Below are 22,679 nucleotides of genomic sequence, written 5' to 3'. Positions count from 1 at the left end.
ACACACACACACACACACACACACACACACACACACACACACACACAGGTGTAGCAGGTAATCAGGAGGTCTATGTTGGCCCTTATTTCCAGGGAGTTAGCTTATAAGAGTAGGGAATTCTTAATGAAACCGTACAAGGTACAGGTGAGTTCTGTGAGCAGTTTTGGTCCCCTTATTTAAGGCAACATATCATTTCATTGGAGGCAGTTTGGAGAAGGTTCACAAAGATGGTCACTGGTATGAAGGGATTGTTTCAACAGATGAGGGTAAACAGGTTGGGACTCTACTCACTGGAGTTCAGAAGATTGAGTGGTAATCTCATTGAAACATATAGGATTCTTAAAGGGCTTGACAGAGTAAATGCTGACATGATGTTTTCCCTCACGGGAGAGTCAAGGACTACAGAACAGTCTCAGAAGATGGAGATGAGGAGGAGTTTCTCCTCTCAGAGAATGGAGTTCTCTGCAACTCCTTGCCATAGAGAGATGCGGGGCAGAGTCCTTATGTATAGTTAAAGCTGAGATAGATAGATTCTTGATCAGTAAGAGAATCAAGGGTTACAGGGAAAAAGCAGGAAAGTGATCAGAGGAATGTCAGACCAGCATGACCTTATTGAATGGGGGAGCAGGCTCTAGGAGCCAAACACCTTCTAATGGTCTTACATGCAATCTATGACAATGTTGATCGTGTCATATTTCTGCATTGCCCATCTAAATAGGACTGCAGTCGATGCCAGTCATAGTCCGAGAATCGCCTGCAAGTTTTTCTTCTCATTTTTATACCATTACCTCTGGAATCCCTCAAGATTTGCTACTTTGCCTTCTCCTATTTTGCATCTATGTGCCGGTCCTTGGTAAGATAAACTAAATACGTATCATCAGGTTCCATTGTATGGTGATAATAGCTAGCTCAAACTCACTACAAACTTGTTTGGCTGTTCAGCTGTGTTTAGTTAGTAGCACTCTCTGTGAGTCAGAAAGTTGGGGTTCAAGTCTCATCTTTGGATACTGCACATCTTCACCTCAGTATAAACACTGCTGAAACTTTCATTTATGTTTTTGTTCCCTTCAAACTTATCTATTCAATGCTCCCTTGGCAAGTCTCCCATCTTCCAGTCTTCACAAACTTTTCTTGCATTCTAACTGCCACCGATGCGTGATTATTAACTAATGTTGGTTACTGGCCCAACAACACCTTTGACTTAAATTCTTCTTTCTGGTGTTCAAATCTCTCTAAAGTTTTGCTTTGCTCTATTATGGTAAACTACTTCAATCTTACAACACGGTAACAGTAAGTCCAAAGAGTCCTGCAGTGTGTGCACTCAATTAGATCTTTTTTGACCTTTTTCAAAATACTTTAATAACCTGTAATAACCCAACAAAAATCTATTGACAAAAGCACTGAAAACTTCAACTGATCCAGTATCTAAACTGCATGTTGGATGGGAAAGTTCAAAATTTCCACTACTCTTGTATGGAAAAAGGGTGATCTTGACAGTCTTAAGATAAATGACACAATGATATATGCAACGAAGTACTGGAGCTGCTAAGAAAATCACAAGTTATGCACCGAAAGGTAAAGTCTCTGACAGATAGAGGAAAGGATAATATCAGGATAACGATGTATAAAGTCCAAGATGGTAAAATGTCAGTATTTTGGTATTTGATTAGAGTTGAAAAGATACAGAGTTCTCTCCTATAGGGAAAAGTGAAAGGCAGCAGAAAAATTGGTCAACCAAGGCAGTGCTGGATGATAGCTTGTGACTGCAGACATGCTACAGTGAATGTGAAAGGATGGCACAAAACAGGGGAGTGTGACACGCTATGACAGCAGATCTCCTGACAGGATAGCTCCAGGCAGGAATAGCAGCAAATTTCTCTCCTCAACTGACTAACTCTCGTGCTACTTGAATGTCCTCCTTCTCGTTTCTAGCGATAGTGGGCGTAGTCTGTGTCTGTCACTAAATTCCTGTATCATTCTAACACCTTGATTAAAATCATCTCTCAACCTCTGATTATCAGGGAACAAACCTCTGATGCTGCCTGGCCTGCTGTGTTCCTCCAGCTCCACACTGTGTTATCTCAGACTCCAGCATCGGCAGTTCTTACTATCTCTATTTTTTTCTAACCTATGCTCATGATTTAAATTCATAGATTAAGTAATCTTCAGGTGAAGTAAAGCTATATGCCAATAACTTCATCTGCAAACTTGGATTTACATTCTTCGATGTCTATATCGGAGTCATTAATATATGATGAAAAGCAAAGGTCCCAGTACAGGTCTCCAAGGAACACAACTTGTCACATTTTGCAAATCAGAAAACAAATCCTTTATTCCTGCTAGATATGAACAAAATCCACTGGCCACATCCATGTTGCAAGTTGTAAACATAAAATAAAATTCTTCCAGATTAGTCAGACTTGACCTAGCCTTCACAAATTCATATAGACTCTCTTAGATCAGTTGATTTTCAACCAAGGTTGTCTCTGATGATAGATTCCAGCACCGTTTACAAATATGATGCTAAATGGACCCATTATCTGTTTCATCCATTTTAAATAACGGAGTAGCATTTGCAATTTTCCTACCCAACAATATAATTTACAAACTTTGAAAACTTTGGATCATTATGAATTGGATTATCATAACATCAGATGGGCGTGCACAATATTGAGGAACACTGTAACTTATTCTCATTTAGTTTTAATGTAAAACAACTGGTAAATTAAACAAAATACAAATTACCATCATTTTAACCTCTAATCAAATACATTGTAATCTCTCCAATCCAGAAATCTCAGACTCAGACATATACAGCACAACAGCACAGTCTGCTGTGTCAGCACCAGTCTTCAAAGACCGAACTGCATAAATCCCAGTCCTCCAATCCTTTGGCACTTTACCTGTGGCCAGTGGATTTGAAAATTACTGCCAAGGGCCTTGATATTTTCTCCCTTAACTCATCCAACAGCCTGGAATACATCTCATCCGTGGCCTGTAGATTTATTCACTTCTAAGGCTGCTGAACATACCATTATCTCCTCTTTGTTAATATTTTTGAAATTTTAGAAGAAATTAAGTATTAAGTCACCTGCGATGACTTTTTCCATTGTGAAGATGATGCAAGCATTCATTGAGGACTGTGCCCAAGTCTTTCAGGTGCATACACAGTTTACTTCTATAATCCCTAAGGCCTTACCATTACTATTGTCCAACTCTGTATATTTAAACCCTTTTGGATTTTCTTTTATTCTGCTTTCTCATGCAATCTTTGCTTTCTTAATTTATAACTTCAAGCTCCTCTTCCACTATATCCCTGTAGAGATCCTGCCATATTGAGCACTCAAACTGCAATAAGCTTCACTTTTTAAAATCCAAACCTTTATATCCCTTAACAACCAGGGTTCTCCAGTCTTGGACAAAGACCTTTGCATTTATAGAAACTTATTTCCCCGTACTTTCGTTATTTCCTCCTTGAATGCCTCCCACTGCTCTGACACAGTTTTATCTGAAAGTAGTCGCCCCTGTTGTCTTGGGCCACATTATATCTTACCTTAGTAAAATACGTCTTTCACCAGTTTAGAACCTGTATTTCTGGCCCATTCTTGTCTTTTTCCATTACTATAACTGAGTTATAGACACAATCTCCAAATTGCTCCCTTACTGACATTACTTATACCCGCCTAGACTCATCACCAAATATTAGATCCAGAACAGCCCCCTCTCTTGTTGGGCCATAAACTGGCTAAAAAAGCTTCTCAAGTATAATTTAAGACTTTTTTTCCATCCTCATCTTATACACTAAAACTATCTCATTTAACATCAAAGTGGTGAAAATCACCTGTCATCTGCAAACATCAGGTGTCTGGCCTTTTTTTTTGAGGAGACCAAAACATTTCAACAACACCAGGGAATTGTTTTCGTACAATACTTTGGGAGCAGAAACTTGGAAGACAGTATTTGGATATGCAAAACAATTTATTTTAACACCTTTATAATGTTTGATCACCGTTTTACATTTGATGTAAATATTTAAATTTATAATCTTTTCCACTTCATGCATTGCAGTTAGGCATTCTAACATCATGCTATTAATGAGCAGAATTAACTTGCTCTCAAACATTCCAAACTGGAAATGTTACAGTATATCTGATCTGAGGAAGTCATACAAATTAGTAACATAAAATGTACAAATGAAAGGATATGAAAAAGCATAATAAAAGCTCACTATACCTGAGTGCAGAATAAACTCCCAACGACAAGAATGCATAATCAGGATCATAATAAAGGTACACTGAGGAAGTGCAGTGAGGAAGAATGTCTATTACTCCGACTGCAATAATCTTTCCATCTAACCAGTACTGCTGGTGAAATGAACCGTAACCTGAAGCAGGTCCATCGACTGGATTCTCTGCCTAGAAAAGGAGGAATAAATCATATTAGAAGGCATCCAAGCAATTTAACACAAGTCAATAATAGAGAAATTAACGCATTGAAGTTGAAAGTCTGATTTTTAACAAAAAGTATATTTTAATAACAACTCTAAGCTCAAAACTAAAAATTATGCAATCTTGAATTGTAATTCCAATACGAAGTATGCACCAGTGTCATGATGCACCGGGGTAGAGAGCTGGAAATCAAGTCCCGCTATCCCAGAAGTTAAGATTTTATTAAAGTACACAAAATATCCTAATTCACTTGACATTTTAGACCAAGGTTGACAGAAAGCATGGACCAGGTCTCTGTACACTACTTATTATAAATAAATAGATTTTAGCTACAGGTACACAAATACGAACAGTCAGCATATAACTCTACTTGTTAATGCTCTAACCTCTGTAATAAACACACACACACAGAGCGAGAGAGACAAATGAGACAAAAAAACTGAAGGAATTGTGCATGCTGGAAATCGGAACCAAAACCAGAAATTGCTAGGAAATTTTGACAGATCTGGCAGCATTTGTGGAGAGAAATCAGAGTTGACGTTTTGGGTCCAGTGACTCTTCTTTAGAACAGATGAGAGAAAAACTCAATAGTGTTATGTGTGGAGGACCAAACTGAGAAGGGCAGTTCAATGGGTCCAGTCCACAGGGTCTGCTGAGATGCTGCATTTGGCTAGTCAGGACTTGCTTTCATTGATCACTTCTCTCTACTCCACTTCCTTTGAGGGGACACAGGCACAGGCCAAGTGGTTCATGAATTATAAAGAACATAAGAACTAGGAGCAGGAGTAGGCCATCTGGCCCCTCCAGCCTGCCCCGCCATTTAATAAGATCATGGCTGATCTTTTTGAGACTCAGCTCCACTTACCCGCCCACTCACCATATCCCTTAATTCCTTTACTGTTCAAAAATTTATCTAGCCTTGCCTTAAAAACATTCAGCGAGGTAGCTTCAACCGCTTCACTGGGCAGGGAATTCCACAGATTCACAACCCTTTGGGTGAAGAAGTTCCTCCTGACCTCAGTCCTACATCTGCTTCCCTTTATTTTGAGGCGATGCCCTCTAGTCCTAGTTTCGCCTGCCAGCGGAAACAACCTCCCTGCCTCCACTTTATCTATTCCCTTCATAATCTTATATGTTTCTATAAGATCTCCCCTCATTCTTCTGAATTCCAATGAGTATAATCCCAGTCTACTCAGTCTCTCCTCATAATCCAATCCTCTCAACTCTGGAATCAACCGAGTGAATCTGCTCTGCACCACCCTCCAGTGCTGGTATATCCCTCCTGAAGTAAGGAGACCAAAACTGCACACAGTACTCCAGGTGTGGCCTCACCAGGACCCTATACAGCTGCAGCATAGCCTCCCTGTTTTTAAACTCCATCCCTCTAGCAATGGCAGACAAAATTCCATTTGCCTTTTTAATTACCCGCTGCACCTGCAATCCTACTTTTAGCGATTCATGCACAAGGACACCCAATTCCATCTGCACAGAAGCGTGCTGCAATTTTTTACCATTTAAAACACAGTCCATTTTGCTGTTATTCCTACCAAAATGGATGACCTCACACTTATCAACATTGTACTCCATCTGCCAGACCTTTGCCCACTCACTTAGACTATCTATATCCCTCTGCAGACTTTCAGTGTCTTCTGCACACTTTGCTCTACCACTCACCTTAGTGTTATCTGCAAATTTTGACACACCACACCTACTCCACAACTCCAAATCATCTATGCAAATTGTAAACAATGGGGGTCCCAATACTGATCCCTGAGGCACACCACTAGCCACTGACCGCCAACCAGATAAACACCCATTTACCCCTACTCTTTGCTTTCTACTGGTGAACCAATCCTCTATCCATGCCAATACATTACCTGTAATACCGTGCAACTTTATCTTATGTAGCAGCCTTTGGTGTGGCACCTTGTCAAATGCCTTCCGGAAATCCAGATACACCACATCCACAGGTTTCCCACTGTCCACCATGCACGTAATGTCCTCAAAGAATTCCACCAAATTAGTTAAACATGACCTACCCTTCATGAACCCATGCTGGGTGTTCCCAATGGGACAATTTATATCCAGATGTCTTGCTATTTCTTCCTTAATGATAGATTCAAGCATTTTCCCCACTACTGAAGTTAAGCGATACTGGCCTATAGTTACCTGCTTTTTGTCTACTTACTTTTTTAAACAGTGGCATCACATTGGCAAGTCTCTGACTTACTAGCTAAAAGCAACAGTTTACAGTAACTGGTGAAGAAAAATAAACAGGCTTTCTTCAGGCTTTAGTTGTTATTTTACTGCAGTGATAAGGGCAGCACTTCTCCTTCGAGAGATCCGAAGGCTTCTATATCCTCCTGTTCATGCCCAAAAGCTGTTCAGCTACCTTCGAGCATATTCACATAGCTGAGGGCAGACAAAAGGCCTTTGTCACTGACAACTGGTCACCACTCTGCAGACCAATCAGCTGCTTATTGCTGGCCAAATCTCCCTTTTACACACCCGTGGTTGCAGGTCATCTGTACTAAACTTACCCCACTAGTTGAACAAACAAATATAAACTGCACTTACAGTATGTGTTGCTAACTTGCTTTAAGAAAGCACAGCATTATAAAATAGTCCTTTCCCATTTCAGTCCACAAAAAACACGAAAATAAAAAGGTATGTTCTTTATACAAGCATTTATTACATTTAAAATTGGCATCATTATGAAACAAACACTTGGCATTTCGAAAACAGAAAGCACTTAAGAACTAGGAGCAGTGGACAATTCTGCCCCATGAAGCTGCTCCACCATTTAATATGATCATGGCTGATCTCATCTCAGCCTCAACTCAACTTTCCTGCCTGCTGTCTACAACCCTTCAACCTATGACTAAGACAGATATTTAATATGCCCTCCTTAAATTTACTCAGTATACAAAATATCCACCACAGCCTAGCGTAGTGAATTCCAGATTCACGGCCCTTTGAGAAAATATTTCTGGAATCTTGAATACTGTGTGCAATTGTGGTCTCCATTTTGAAGGAAGAATATTCTTGCAATGGAAACACTGTAGTCAAGGATCACTTGATAAGAAAACCCTCTTACTTGTGACCCACGAGGACAGGCTTTGCAAATATATCCTTATAAGCTAGGGTTCAGAAGAATGACAAGTGATCTCATTGAATCATTCAAAATTCTGTAGGGATTTGACATATTGATGGTGGATAGGGAATCTAGAAAAAGGGGGCACAGTTTCAAGATAATCAGTTGATTATTTAGGACTGAGAAGAAGACCAATTTCTTCACTCAGGAGTTGCGAATCCTTAGAATTCCCTACCCAAGAGGATTGTGGGATGCAACATCATTGAATATAATTTAGGCCAAGATGGACAGATTTTGGATCTCTCAGGGAATTGAGGGATATGGGGAGTCGACAGGAAGATTTAAGGAGCTGAAGCTCAAGTTCAGCCATCATCATGCAAAATGGCACACTATACTCTTTGGGCAATAGTGCCTTTTGCTCCTATTTCTCGTGTTCTTACTTTATCTAGATATGTCTTGTTTCTGTACTTGCCCAATTACAATGCCTTTGTGTGTTACATCCCTTTGTCATCCAATTTCTCATACCTTACAGCCTAATAAAATCCTTCCCTTTTATCTCTCCCACCTTTATCGTTTAAAACCTATTAGAGATATAACTTTTCCCAATTCCGATGCAAGTTCATTGACCTGAAATATTAACTTTTTTTCCTCACCATGGATGCTGCCTGACACTGAGTAATTCAGGCATTTTCTGTATTTATTCCAGATTTTTAGAGCAGTATTTTACTGTTGTTCAAAACCATACTGCCTTTTTTCTCTGTTGTGTTGTTGAATTCCAATTAATCTTACAGGAACCTGCAGAAGGCTAAGAAGCTGCACAAACTGATAAAGTGCTTTTCATGTGCAAAATCCCAGACATAAGGAGTTACCCAAGGTTTGACAGAAAGTTTCAGTCAGCAAAATTCATGCCTTTAGTGCACAAACAACTCTTGCAATGACTAGTTTCTCACAGTCATTTCCAAGTAGTTATATCCCAGTTATTTGACAGCTGTCTTCAAACATTTTGAGCAGATATCAGCATTTTATCATTAGATTATGTCTAGCTGCCAGGATTGCTGACTAAAACATATTGTAAAGTAGAATGAACAGCATGCAGGGAAAATGATGGGATAGAAGAAAAGAATGAAGGACAGAACTGTAATAAAATGAGAATACTGGAGACAAAAAAACATAGTTAAAGAATCAGAGAACCTATTTATATTTTGAATTTCACAATAGAGTGGCACATTAGCTAGAAATAGAAAAGCTAAAATATTTTATGACAACTCTAGGTGAATGGTGCACTGTATAAATAATTTATGAATCATACGTTTGTGTGCACTTTCCATAGATTAATTTTTCTAATCGGGCTTGCTTCTCTTTCAAGATGCATTTTTTGAAAAAAAAGTACTGTTTTGAGGATTGAAGTACAAAGTAGCATACAGAATTTTTCAAGGATTCACTTGTTTTTAAACCAGATATTTTCAAGAAACAGTTGAGAACATTTATGGATGCAAGTTTAAAAAGTAAAGAGCTTATACTAAATTAGAGTAAATTGAAATAAACTCCCAATTGCGAAGCTTGAATTCAACAATCACCGGTTAGTTACAATGACTGTTTTGTGTCATCAGTTGAACCAGTCTCTTCCAGAGGTCTATAAGAAGGAAGTAGCATTTACATAACAACCGTTTTTCACTTTCAAATACAAACTGATGGAATTGTAAATTGATCATTCCGAATTTTGAATCAGACAGCAGAATCACAGATATTTCACAACAGCAAGAACCAAAGATTTTGTCTTCAGCTATAATTTCTTCTGTAAAAGCAAAATCATTATTAGCATTTACTGAATACTGATTGATAAATAAATCTTGCATAAATGCTCCTGCTCCAGAGAACTTCTGTGTTTCAGGAATCATAATCAAAGTTCATGATTTTGCTTCTCTGCCTGCATTGAGAGCTTCAGTCTCTTTTCCTGCCCAATTACTCTTTGGGCAAATATTACTCAACCTAAAATGATTATTTACATTACAGCTATTCCCACTGCCAGAAGTCTTCAGTATGGTTATTTGCCAATGTTTTTGGAATGTCACAATGTCATGGGGTATAGCGGCTAAGACCATCTTAAGAAAATTAGAGTTCTGTTTCTAGCTACTTGGGTACCTGTGGTTTGTTTGGCAGTCTTCTGAGGACAATATACTTGTTTCAATTTGTTCCAGACCATCATTATCTCAACATTATCTCTTTCTCAACGTTGCAGAACTTTTTGAACAATAAATAAATACTATACAGGCTACTGCAACTAGGAATGGCTCAAAAACTGTCCTCAACTGTACAGCCTTCGTTTCTAAGGGTCTCCTTTGCTCTCCAGTACAGCCAAGGAAACAAGCCTTAGAATAACTAGCACATGTTAGAATCTAAAGGAGAACCTGACTTATTCATTCACATATTCATAAGTAGGCCTGATCATTAGGAAATCAACTTATTCAAAAAGTGATATACTTCTTAAAAGTTAAAACAAGCTATTCTACCCAACAAGAATTGCAATACAATAATCTTAGCAACTGTTTTCTATTGCAATTTTAGTAAGTGTTGAAAAATAATGAATACAGTAGCCAGTTCAAACGCTACAGGAGGAGTTGGGACTTCTGATAAACATTAACACATGTACTTAAACTATTTATTCAAGGGGTATTTGTACCATAATTACCAACTGGCTTCTTATATTTAACAAGAAAGGTAAAGTACAAAACAAACAAAGTGTTTTCTCCTGTTTTACCTCTTTTAAATAGGAATAGGATTTCATCCAAATGCCCCTTAATTTACCCACTAGCTTATAAAAGGTGTTTCAAGACCAACACCTTGAAGTTCACATATTACCAAACCCAAGGTACTTCATGTCACCCTCTGAGATTGATCAAACTGAAGCTATTGCAGACAGAAGTGTGGTATCTATCCTTTGGACATTTATCAAAGCAGCACGAAAAGCAAACTCATATCAAAGAGGCGAGTGATCTCTGAAATTGAAAATCAAGAAAAAGTGATGAAACTTCACAAAAATAATAACTTATGAAGCATGAAAAATACTAGTTTTTGTTTTATTGACCATTGATCACAAAGGAAAAAAATCCAACTACCTCATTTGTGTTCCACTATTCTGTCATTCCCAGTCTTCGTTAGCTAGAACAAATATACTTCACACATTTAATCTATATAATTCTCTCTAGATTATCCTACCAGGAAATATGCTTAATCAAGGTGAGAAAAGATTGTATTGAATATGGACAAAAAAAACCTAATCCTTTAGGGAACAACAAATATAGTTTAAATTCCCTTACGTAAATGGAAATATTTTTGGGTGCAGATCAATGGAAAATCTGTGGCAAAGCTGCAGAGTTAGGTTCCTATTAAAATTCTGAATGTACAAAGCTAAATAAGATCTGAGCAAGACCCCAGCAGGACGCTCTCAGAAAAGACTAAGTTCACACCGGGGGCCATAAAACACAAGCTCCATTCTCCGTAACTTTATTTATGGTCTTTTTAATATTAGTTTAACGTTGATAGAAAACGGAAATTTCTACCTGTTTCACAACAAGAATAACTATCCACTAATAATGATGCTGGACGTCTGTAATTGCATACAAACACGTTCATACAATGCTTAAATCAACTTCCTGACTGTATCTCAAGCTAAATTGGGGAGCATAGACAACTTGACATGCAACCTATCCCCAAGCTAAGCTCTCTTCTTCATATCTAAATCATGCACAAAATTACTTTCTTGCAGTTTCAAGCCATCCATTGAATTCTCACAGTCCAACCTCTGCCACAGGAATACCAAAATGCTAATCCCAAAAGAGATTTAATGTGCTGAATGAATTCTTTGCAGCTCTCCACTTGTTGCAAATTAGAATTAATTTAGAATGTTGCTGCCCATGTTCTCATTTAACACTCCTTGCCAAAATTCCTCCTAATTTTGCATTCAAATCTCTCCAGACCTTGTTTAACTTTTCCTTAATTTCATTTTAACGAAATTCTTTTCTTCAACCATATGTCTCCACATTTTGATTTGATTTGATTTATTTTGTCATATGCACCAGGATACAGTGAAAAATATTGTTTAATGTGCTTTCCAGACAAATCATACCTTACGTAAGTACCTTAGGGTAACAGAACAGAAAGCAGAATACTGTGCTACACCTACAGAGAAAGTGCAGAGAAAGATCAACTCTAATATATATGAGAAATGTGTTCCTTCACTGTTCTTGTGTTAAAATCCTGGAACTCCTAAAGAAACCTCTGAATAGCACTGTAAGTGCACTTACATGAGCAGGACCACTTTCTCAATTCCCATTAGATGTGGAATGAATGCTGGTCTCACAACAACAGCCTCATCCTTTGCTATAAATTTTCTACTGTTATATGACTGATATTTCTCTGGCCTTTAAAGCACCCAAGCTGATTCCAGTACCCTGAGGAATGCTATACAGTTCTAGGCTGTTGTTGATTTTGCTATGAACTACTGCTTGCACCATCAATCTGTTCTGCCACTTACGTACTACTCTTTACAGACACTGTTAGCACAAAAGTTGCAGAATAAAAGATGAGATTGTCAGTGGACATTCAGAAAACCATGCCTCAAATGCTGTACAAAAACAAAGTTGCTGGAAAAGCTCAGCAGGTCTGGCAGTATCTGTGAAGAAAAAAGACAGAGTTAACATTTCGGGTCTGGTGACCCTTCCTCAGAACCCCTTCCTCAAATACTGTAGGCTACTTGATATATTCTTGTTTTCATATTTTTAAAGCTGGCCCCCTTAAAATGCTGTCTTTTACAAACATTCTAGGAAATACACATTTACTTTATTTTTATCCATTTGCATTTACTTCCTTTCCTCAAAAGGTTGTTTCTGTGTTAGGGCAGATGCTAGTCATTTTCTGATGCATGTAAAATAACTATATGGAAGAAAGTAAGAGTCTTACCAAAGAATGTTAACTATGGAAATCATGTCATCTAAGTCAGATCCTAACAAACATTCACCCTTTTCATATGAGGCCAATTAAAGCATCCTAATTGTTGTCTAGACTGCAAACAACTCACTCAAAAGAATTTAAAAATCAGAAACATTTCTGGTCAATCTGACTGCTGGATAATGGTCTATATTCTACAGCAGAATTCAGATCAGTACCTTGATTGAAAAATTCATTTTCGTTATGATAGCTCTTTCAGTCACGCAATGATTGACTGCCATTAATGTTCTTGCTGTGCATCCACAAGTCACATCGCTTTGAAATGATTGTTTACTAATATCTAAAGGGTTACCTGTGAACTTGCTAAATTTCTCAGATTTTGTTGCGGATACAAAATTACCGTTTAGTTGTTTAAATAATATTAAAGCTGGTCACAAAAGGAATTAGTACAAGTGCACTATTTGGTGAGAAAGACTAACAAGATTTATATGTCAAATGCGTAAGTTATCTAGGTTTAGAGACTTCACGTTTTGATAATTTTATTTTGACTTTAAATCACACCAATGAAATGGATTTTCTGGCTATATAGTTTAAATTACAGTCCACCTGACTTTTCCATTCAATTACTACAGTATGTTACCCCAAGTTTGAAAGAAAGCATTAACATGCTTGGGACATTAGCTGGCTCAGCATAACAAAAATTACAGTGGGTGAAAGAACTGGCTATGATTCACAAATAAAAACTTTACAGCTATGTCATCTTAAAATGCAACTATGACAACGCTTTATTTACCAATTAAAAACCTGCTTGAACATTTTTGACTAGTAATGATATGAAGCTGTTATATTAAATTCAGATTATTTCATAATGTCCATTGAAATCACATTCCCTGTTTGAGTAGTATTTACATTTATAATTATCTTACATCAATGCCTCACTGGGATAGCATGGTGAAAATCAGGCTATTCCTGGAGTCACATTAGAAGTTGAAATTTTATCAATATACCCCAATACCAAGTTAACAAAAAGCATGGACCGGCTTTCTGGACTTAACAAGAACGACTATTTATGATAAATAAATAGTTGTTTACTTGTAGCTAAAAATCTGAACTGTTGGCAAGGCAATGATCAAGTGGTATTTTCTTCACACTATTAATTCAGAGGCCCGGGTATCTTCTGGGGACCAAAATCCTCATATTCAAGTACTGCCATGGCAGATGGTCAAAGCTGAAATCAGTAAAAATTAAGAGTCTAATGATGACCATAAAGACAGTACTGACAGTTGGAAAAATCCATCTGGTTCACTGTATCCTTTAGAAAAGGAAACTGTCATCCTAACCTGGTCTAGCTGACATGAGACTCTAGATCCACAGCAATAGGATTGCCCTCTAAGCAATTACAAATGCTAACACCCACAATCCTGTGAATGAAAAATTCTATAGCTCTACTAGTTAAAAAATCTAATCCCCTTATAAAATGCTCCATAAGCTCACATACCTAAGACAAAATATAATCATTAGTTTCACTGATAAGAAAAACTGGGATAGCAGTTCAACAGCCCCTGTCCACAGGGTTTGCCAGAATGACGTCTTTGCTTGTCAAGACTTGCTGTTTGTTGATCTCTCTTCTCCAGGTGCTTTTAACTTCCTTGCAAGAAGCAAGCAGAAGAACTGGCTCATAAATTCTAAATTGCTTAGCTACTGTTAAAAGTCACAGCTTACAGCAATTAGAGACTGCAAATAAACTGGTTTTCTTCAGGCTTTATTTTACTTTTTACTGCAGAGAAAGAGAGGTGTGAGGAGAGAGAGCATGACGTAAAGAATGAAGAGCGGTGTGTGAAGACAGAGAGAGTGGGGGTAGTGGGGAGTCAGAGAGGTGTGGAGAGAGAGGGAGAGAGAGGGAGAGAGGGGTGTGGAGAGAGAGGGAGAGAGGGGTGTGGAGAGAGGGAAGGAGAGGGAGGGAGACAAGTAGAGAGAAGGAGGGGTATGGAGAGAGAGGAGGGGGTGTGGGGAGAGAGACAGAAATAGACACAGAGAGACAGCAGAAGAAAAGCCCATGCGTTGGCGAGGATGTTTGATCGTTTCTTTGATAGAAATGCAGAAAACATAGAAGACAGGAACAGGAGTAGGCCATTCGGCCCACTGAACCTGTTCCACCATTCAACGTGATTGTACTTAATTCCATTCTCCATTCTTTCTGCATACCTCTTGACACCTTTGACTTCTGGAAATGTATCTATTTCTTTCTAAATATATAGTATCTTTGTCTCCACAGCCTTACGTAGTAGGGAATTCCACAGGTTCACCACCCTAACTAAATGCCTTTTCTCATCTACATCCAAAATGGCCTACTACATACCCACAGACTGTGACCCTTTGTTGGGGACCCACCCCCCAGCCCCCCCCAGTCAGAACAAACATTATCCCTGAATCCAGTCTGTCTAGCCCTGTTAGAATTTTACGGTTACTTGAGATCGCCTCTCATTCTTCTAAACTCCAGGATATACAAGCCCAGTCAACCTAATCTCTCCTCAAAAGGAGAGGCCTGCCATCCCGGGAATCAGGCAAGTGAACCTTTGGTGCACTTCCATATGGGAAGTATATCTTTTCTTAGGTAAGGAGACCAAAATTGCACACAATGCTCCACATATGGTGTCACCAGAGCACTGTACAACTGCAGCAAGATGTCCTTGCTACTGCACTCAAACTCTCTTGCAATGAAGGCCAACATACTATTTACCTTCCTAACCACTTGCTATACTTACATGTTTGTTTACAATGACCAATGTAGAAGCTTTGAAAACAGACTACATTTGATGGTGTTAAGCTGTAGAAGCTGCTGGAGGAGAACCTTGGTTTTGCAGATGTCTACGGAAAAGCCCATTTTCTCATATGCTTCAGAAAAGGACTCTCAATGACCTGGGGTTCAGTTTTGCATTGGCACACCCACAAGCTTCGTCTGCATATTAGAGCTCAATTACTTAAGTTGGGATGATTTTGGGTTTGGAATGAAGATGGTGTAGATTGAACTGTTTTCCACCTGTTTGTGTCGAGATATCTCCACTTCTGCGAGTAATCTGCAGGAGGTGAAGACCAGTATTGCAGCAAGGGAGATGGAGAAGAGTGGCTAATGACATATCTTTCCTTGACCTAATCAAACACATGACATACACAGACTCCAAAATGCTTTCACCAAGGAACAATCTTGTTACACAATTATTTATTTTGCAACTTCCAAAATGTTAATTATCATTTATGCGGTCAAAAAAAAATTAAGAAAGAGTCCTGAAAGTACTCCATCTGTAGCTAACGGCACAAAGCACACAATCCCATTTCATCTATTTGTATACATGTTAATACAGACAAAATAATCAATATCTCACTAAACATATAAAAAGGGAGTTCTAACTGTAAAAGTTGTAAAGTCAAATATCATTCTTTTACCCCTCATTGTCTCCAAAATATCAAGATAGCTGGTGTTCACTGTAAAATTAAACTGGAGTAATAGAGTGCCCTGGCAAACTACTGCAGGAAAACAAGGAGAACGTTAATCTGCTGCTAGCTGTTTCACATTTGGTCTGCAACTACTTAATGTGGACACTGGATGGCAAATTGGTAACAAGCATTTCACTTTATACAATACACATTTTTCAGTATGCTACCCCTCCCAAAAGGACTTTTATATAGTTTATTTTAAAAACAAATGATATCCTATGTCTATATATTTGATACTGTACTGAAACTATATTGCATGAACAATTCTTTGCATGAGCTGCACTTAAAAAGCTTAAAGAACTTATAAAACATTGATTTAAATAGAACTGCTTAAAAGTTAATTTTTTTCACTCATGTCTTAAATTTACTCGTATTTGCAATATGGGATATGCAGCAAAGCACAGAGAAGTACTTTCACACCGTAAATTAAAAAATTTAAAGAACAGAATACATTCACATAGAAATTTAAATTTCTAAGGACTGAAATAAATTATTATAATATGATAGAAGATCAAATATCACAAACATTTAAAAAAAAGTAAAATTTGAATCGTTTAACCAAACAGAAATGATTAGCATTCCACAAATGCGTTAGCTATTCAGGGTCACCAAGTAGAGCGAATAGTAATTAAGAAATTAGTACACTGTTACAAACCACATCACGCATCATTCAACAATGTATAGCATTGTCAAGGATTTCTATGAAGAGTCTAACAGTGTAAGCATACATGTTATTCTCAATATGATGACGATTAAAGGACTGTAGGCTGGATTTTTGCAAAGTTCAGAAGACTCCATGGATACCTAGAAATGATGGGTGAGACCTGGATGTGCAAGTTCGAAATCCAGATGCGAAAGTCCTATTCCTATTTCTAACAGATCCAATTTTACCCACAAAGACAAAATTTAGTGCTGAATTCAGACAGACCTCAGTCATTGTAAGGGTCTTAATGGAAGTCACAAACCGATGGAACAGGTGTAAAAACGACTACCTGTTCCACATTTCTAAAAGGAAACTTTATGGACATTTAAAGGCTGTTCTTGCGTTATTATGAATAATTGGCTTAGTTGCAAAATCCACAAAATATTATTTCAGCAATAAGTTCTGAGGTCACAATTTGATTAACAGTTTTAAGAAGCTTTTGCAAATTAGCTGTCTGTTGTGCCTTTTGAATAGAAATGTGTTTGTTTTTGCTACAAGAAATTAACAGCCTAAGGAAAATTAAAAGAACTGAGCTGTATTCGATTATTCAAGGGTTTTGTCCCGTATCTCCACACCTACATTCCCTTTTATTTTTTTCTGCTGCTGCTTGCGCCTCCGAGATCCACGTATGGCAGCCACTTTTGGGACCGGAGGTTGATGGGCGAGTGTGGAACCTCTGAGCAACTGCGCATCTTAGGTGGAACGTTGTTCCATACTGTTCCCTGTTCTGACCGTGATGGAACGATGGATGAGGTATTAGGGGTGGGGTGGGGATATGTGCCAAAGGCTAAAGAATCCAACAAATTCTAAAACAATTGAGAAAACAAGTTCAAAAAACTGAGGTAATCGCATGGTTGGTGAGCCCAACTCTGTCCCACCCCCTCCCAACTCCAAGAGAAGATTTGGGACTAACAAAGTCCCTTAAACTGATGAGACTTAAGAAATCAGGAAACTTTGCAATTCAGCTGACAGGGGAGATAGTTAAAAACAGGTATGACAGCAACATTTAAAAGCCATTTAAGACAGATACTTGAACAAGCAGTGATTAGAGGGACACAGGCCATGTGCAGGCAGATGGGATTAATTTAGAATGGAATTATGGTCAGCCAAAGGGCCATTTCCTGTGCTGTCGTGCTCTATGCTCTCTAAGTTACCCATTTTGGTAGCAAAATTACGGCATTGTACTCAGAGGACATACCATCAGCACTGTCTGGAGAGTATCACCTACAGCATCTTCTGCTAATCTACACATGTGCACACTCCCAAAGTTACCCATAATTTTAATGAAGTAAGAACAATAAACACCGACAGCCATAATATTCTATTTTAGCTGAATAGCAAAAACAAGTTTAAGAATTAAAAAATGAAACGAAAATACATAATATGGCACAAAAAAACATTGATGGAGATCTGATTGGGGATAGATGCTGCCTTCACGGCAATCTCACAGGACTAGTAATCTAGAGAACCCGGCCAAGATCCAAAGTCTCAGGTTTAACTTCCATCACAGCAGCTGGTAGAATTTAAAATTCAAAGAATAAAAACTGCTCAAAATATTTTTTTAAAGTAAAGAAACATTGATTTTGCAAAAATATACTGATTATATCTTGGAGATGCATTCTGTAGTTTTACTTTGGAACAATTAGAAAATGAAAACTTGATCTGTGTTCCTTACACATCACTATGAACAGAGAACATTCAGTTACATTGTATTTCTTTTATTTTGCGATCATATCATGTATTGGAGCTGAAATGTTTGCAATCCAAACACATTTTCTGATATTACCCAAGTTTAAATGAGAAAATGTTTCAATAGAAGTAGTTTCCATTGAAACAATGATATCCAAGAACACATGTACTGCTTAAAATTATGCATTCCCCGCAGTACCTAGGGACTACTACATTATTGGAGATGCCACCTTGTGGCTGATACATTAAATCAGGGCCTCATCTGCCACCTTGGGTGGAGAAAAAGATCACGTGGCACTATTTGAAAGAACAGCACGAGAGCTTTCTCTATGCTTTGGCCAATATTTATTCCTCAATCAACATGATATCAACAGATTAATCTGTCACTATCATCATGCGCAGCTCATGGGAGTTTGGTGAATACAAATATGTGGTTCATTACCTGCACGGTATCTCATCCTCACTGGAAGCTGCTGAGTATCTGCACAACATGAACAGTGTGCATGCTAGTTAGATGCCTTTTCTTTTAAACAAAAAATTTGGCAAATGTATAATTTTTATAGCAAATATATAATCTTGGCGTATGTTTGAAGATTGTCCCTCGGTGTCACAGGGCGGTAAACATGAGAGAGAATAATCACAGGTGATTTGTAGCGAGGTAGGGTGGAAAAAGAGTGGTCAATGGGAGTTGCATACTTTAGGGGAGATCAAGCAGTTCGATATGAGGGAGTTGTGATTGCTCATTGTATAGCAATTGGGGAAGGTGATTGGGACTGATCATCATTGGGAGGACTGTTAATGATTGCAGAGACAGGCTGGTCATTGCAGATGTGCTGGATCAGAAGCACATTGTGAAGATGGGTTAATTTACAGGCTAATGTGGGGGTTCTAGTAGTTTCCTTACAATTGAGTCAGAAGGCCCTGGTCCAAATCCCACCTGCTCCTGGAGTTGGAACAGGTTTATTGAAATATCTAACTTGTTGGGCCAGATAGAAGTATTCCTGCTGATGCAGTCCAACATGGAGTCCTGTAAATGCATTTACCCGATTGTTTCAGCTCCATCTCACTTCCTTCTATCTGCCGGTCTACTTAAAGCCCAAGTGAATCAAAATTGGATCTGCTAAAATAATGGCATTCAAGTCTCAAAAACTAACTTGTCTCCTGACAGCAGATTGGTCACCTGCCCCTTGTCCCAACTCCATTGAAACTAAGTGGATAGGCGGAGGTGGATTGGTTTCTTACAAACAGCAATGTGACGATGATCAGATAATCTGGTTTTGGGATGTTAATTGAGGGACAAATTGTGTTCCCATTTCAAACTTTTAACTCAAGTCAGTATTCACTTCCCCCAGCTTTTAGGGATTAAAATATCACCATTGAATTTAGAAGCAAAGGTCAGAGAGCAGAAAGGAGTTGTGCCTGATGATTGAGGGAGTGGGATGTGGTTGTTGGCATTTGGGACTATGACAGCACTTACCTTTGAAACACAACAATACAATTTAGCACAAATATCAGGTGGTGGAAACATGGGTTTTTGACAAATACATTATTCTCGAAATCTGTAAGCATAGGAGTGGGAAAAGGCTTTCTATAATATCATGACCTGAAGTATTTTCAATAAGTTCCTGGAAAATCAACAGTTTTCTTTAGATAGCTAATGTAAGGACAGGTACAGAGACAGGAAAAGAAAAGATGGAACAAATAGATCAAGTTTCCAATTGGCTTCTCAAACAGCAAAATGCAGTTGTTTTGACAAACAGTTTTGGTTTAAAACTGGCAGAGTTCTGTCAATGTCACATCTCTCTCGGAATGTAGAGATACAACATAAATATTTCTAAAATTTATTCTGGAAAATAGGATTCAAGATAAAATCCCATTTTGTTTTGAGTCAGCACATTAACTTTTTGCATCAATTGTCTACTGGATTGCTGTGTTCTGCTTCTCTGTATGACAGTCTAAGACTTTTCTCCACTCAGCATATCATCCCCTTTCTGACTACACAGGTAGTTGAATGGTGTATTAGTTAATTGTACCAAAATAAAGTGAACTATACTTGTAATGAAAAGGCCTTATATTTATATAACTAAAGATGTAACTACAACTGAGTCAATAGCTATAATCACGTTTTTAACTTCTTTCCAGTCTGTAATTAATAGTAAATAGTTTTCACTTAAATATGCTATGCTTTATGGTGTAAATTCCTTGATACCAGAGTAACAGGCACAAAAATAAAATGCAAAAAATTAAGCTCAAATTTCATGCAGTGCATCGAGAGTTTCCATTATCTTTTGTGTGCATTTTAAAATGTTATATTACAAGCAGGCTTCACCCACAAAACACACTATATCTCCAAGATCAATAAATCACTTGACTACCTCTGTTGATGCTGCTCACATGCAAGCCTTTTAGGAGGTTTCCAAAATTATTCTGGATCTTGGGCACTAACAGGTACGTTTTCAAAGATTTAAAGTTGTCTTTTTATATATACGCTAAGGAACTAGTTATTACATTTTGACCTAATTCGAAAATGTGTTCTCTAATAGTTATTTTTAGTCATTTAAATTCATGTTACTCTTGAGTGCTGGATTGACACACAACATTGTCAGCTATGAGTGATATTTTCTAAAGATATCACTCAAATATACATGAAGCAACAAAAAAAACAAACATATTTTATAACAGTACCCATGATTGTACTGATGCACGACAGATGTTGCACTTGGTGAGATGCAAAATAGGCTTTGAGGAAAAACCCTAAATGCAATGAGTGGGGAGAAGCGTTTTGGGTGCAACTTGCGCTGGAATCAATCATATCAGAGGTGGAAACTCTACCCCAATGCATTTGTCTCATTATATGAAATGAGCTCCTGCAAATGCCATAATCCTCTCCAATCTGCATGACACATGCGGATATATACATTTTTAACAAGTACTTTCAAAACCATGTGGCATACATGTATGTTCAAGGAAGTTACATGGACAGAGGGAAATTAGAAAAACATGACAGTATTGGAGATATGCCAGCTAATCTTGCAGTTAAAATAATGAAGTCAGAAGGCACGGAACGAGGACACACATTAAAATGCAATTATAATTTAGTACACATTAATGTAAAAGTGACAGTGCAGCAAAGGAATCTGACTCCGAAATCCATTGAAGAAAATATGCAGGTCATTTTAATTTGAACAGATGGTAATAAGCGTAGTTTTACAGTACTAAAAGAATGCACTTTGCCTTCTACAATATCACATTCCACAGTGCTTCACAGCCAATAAATTATTTCTGAAATACAAATCAGTGAAAACAGCAATGAGCTAAATGACCTGGTAGGTGGTAGTATTGGTTGGACAAGAATTAAGAAGAACTCCCTTGATTTGTTTTTCAGACATGCCAAGTGATCTTGCAAGCAGATGGATCCTGGTACCTTATCCATAAGATGGCATCCCCAGCAGTGCAGTACTGCACTCAAGTGGCAGGCTAAATAATGTGCTCAAGTTACATAGTCCAAAGCATTCTCAAAACATACAAAAATAGATGATATGTCCAGAATTTCATTAAAATTAAGTTCAATCAGGTGAAAATATATTCAATAGAGAACAAAAAGGTAGGTCCTGGTAAGACAATCTGTGGCCTCAACAGTGATAACAGTTTCGGTGTTGTGAGGAAAGAAATTGCTTTTATTTATGGGATGCCTTGTTCTGTGTCTTCAGGTTTCACTCAAATCGGTTGGATGGTCTGAAAATTCACCAGGTGCCCAAAATAAAATGTCATTAACAGAATAATTCTTTCTTTCAACAATATTTGTTGGTAAATCTTTGAAGGTTTCTTGTTAATAAATGGAATATTCGTGCACTGCTCAACACAATCATTGAAACCTTTGTGTTCAGAAATTCTGCTGATATATCAACAATTAAAAATATTTTCGCTCGAGTTTCCTACTCTTGAATGCAATATATTCTTTGGTTTTGAAATATAATTTACCACATACAGTTTCATTTAAGTGTGCTTAGACATAAGACACAAAGTATTGTCATAATTGTATCTCCCAGTGGCTTTGTGTAAATATAGATGTATTTTTACACTAGACCATTAAGACTGAGTTTGATGAATAGTTGAGCTGACATGGGCATCATCACTGGAGGTGCTGAATCAGCTCAGGGTTAAAGAGAAAGAAAACCATAAAAGGAATTCAACCAGAGATAGTAGGAACTGCAGATGCTGGAGAATCCGAGACAACAAGGTGCAGGGCTGGATGAACACAGCAGGCCAAGCAGCATCATAGGAGCAGAGAGGCTGACGTTTC

The 22,679-nt window shown here is 37.9% G+C and overlaps 1 protein-coding gene across 7 annotated transcripts in view; it reads right to left on the bottom strand.

Annotated features, from left to right (window-relative positions):
- Nucleotides 1-22,679, bottom strand: part of LOC109935183 (arginyl-tRNA--protein transferase 1) — a 217,805-nt gene that overhangs the window by 88,348 nt on the left and 106,778 nt on the right. For all 7 annotated transcript variants that reach the window (XM_048608828.1, XM_048608825.1, XM_048608827.1 and 4 more), the window contains exon 9: nucleotides 4,234-4,415. In XM_048608828.1, coding sequence (XP_048464785.1) covers nucleotides 4,234-4,415 — 182 coding nt within the window. The remainder of the gene's footprint in view (nucleotides 1-4,233; nucleotides 4,416-22,679) is intronic.

Source organism: Rhincodon typus, chromosome 20, assembly GCF_021869965.1.
Source record: "Rhincodon typus isolate 14 chromosome 20, sRhiTyp1.1, whole genome shotgun sequence".
NCBI lineage: Eukaryota > Metazoa > Chordata > Chondrichthyes > Orectolobiformes > Rhincodontidae > Rhincodon > Rhincodon typus.
This window is presented reverse-complemented; position numbering and strand designations above follow the sequence as displayed.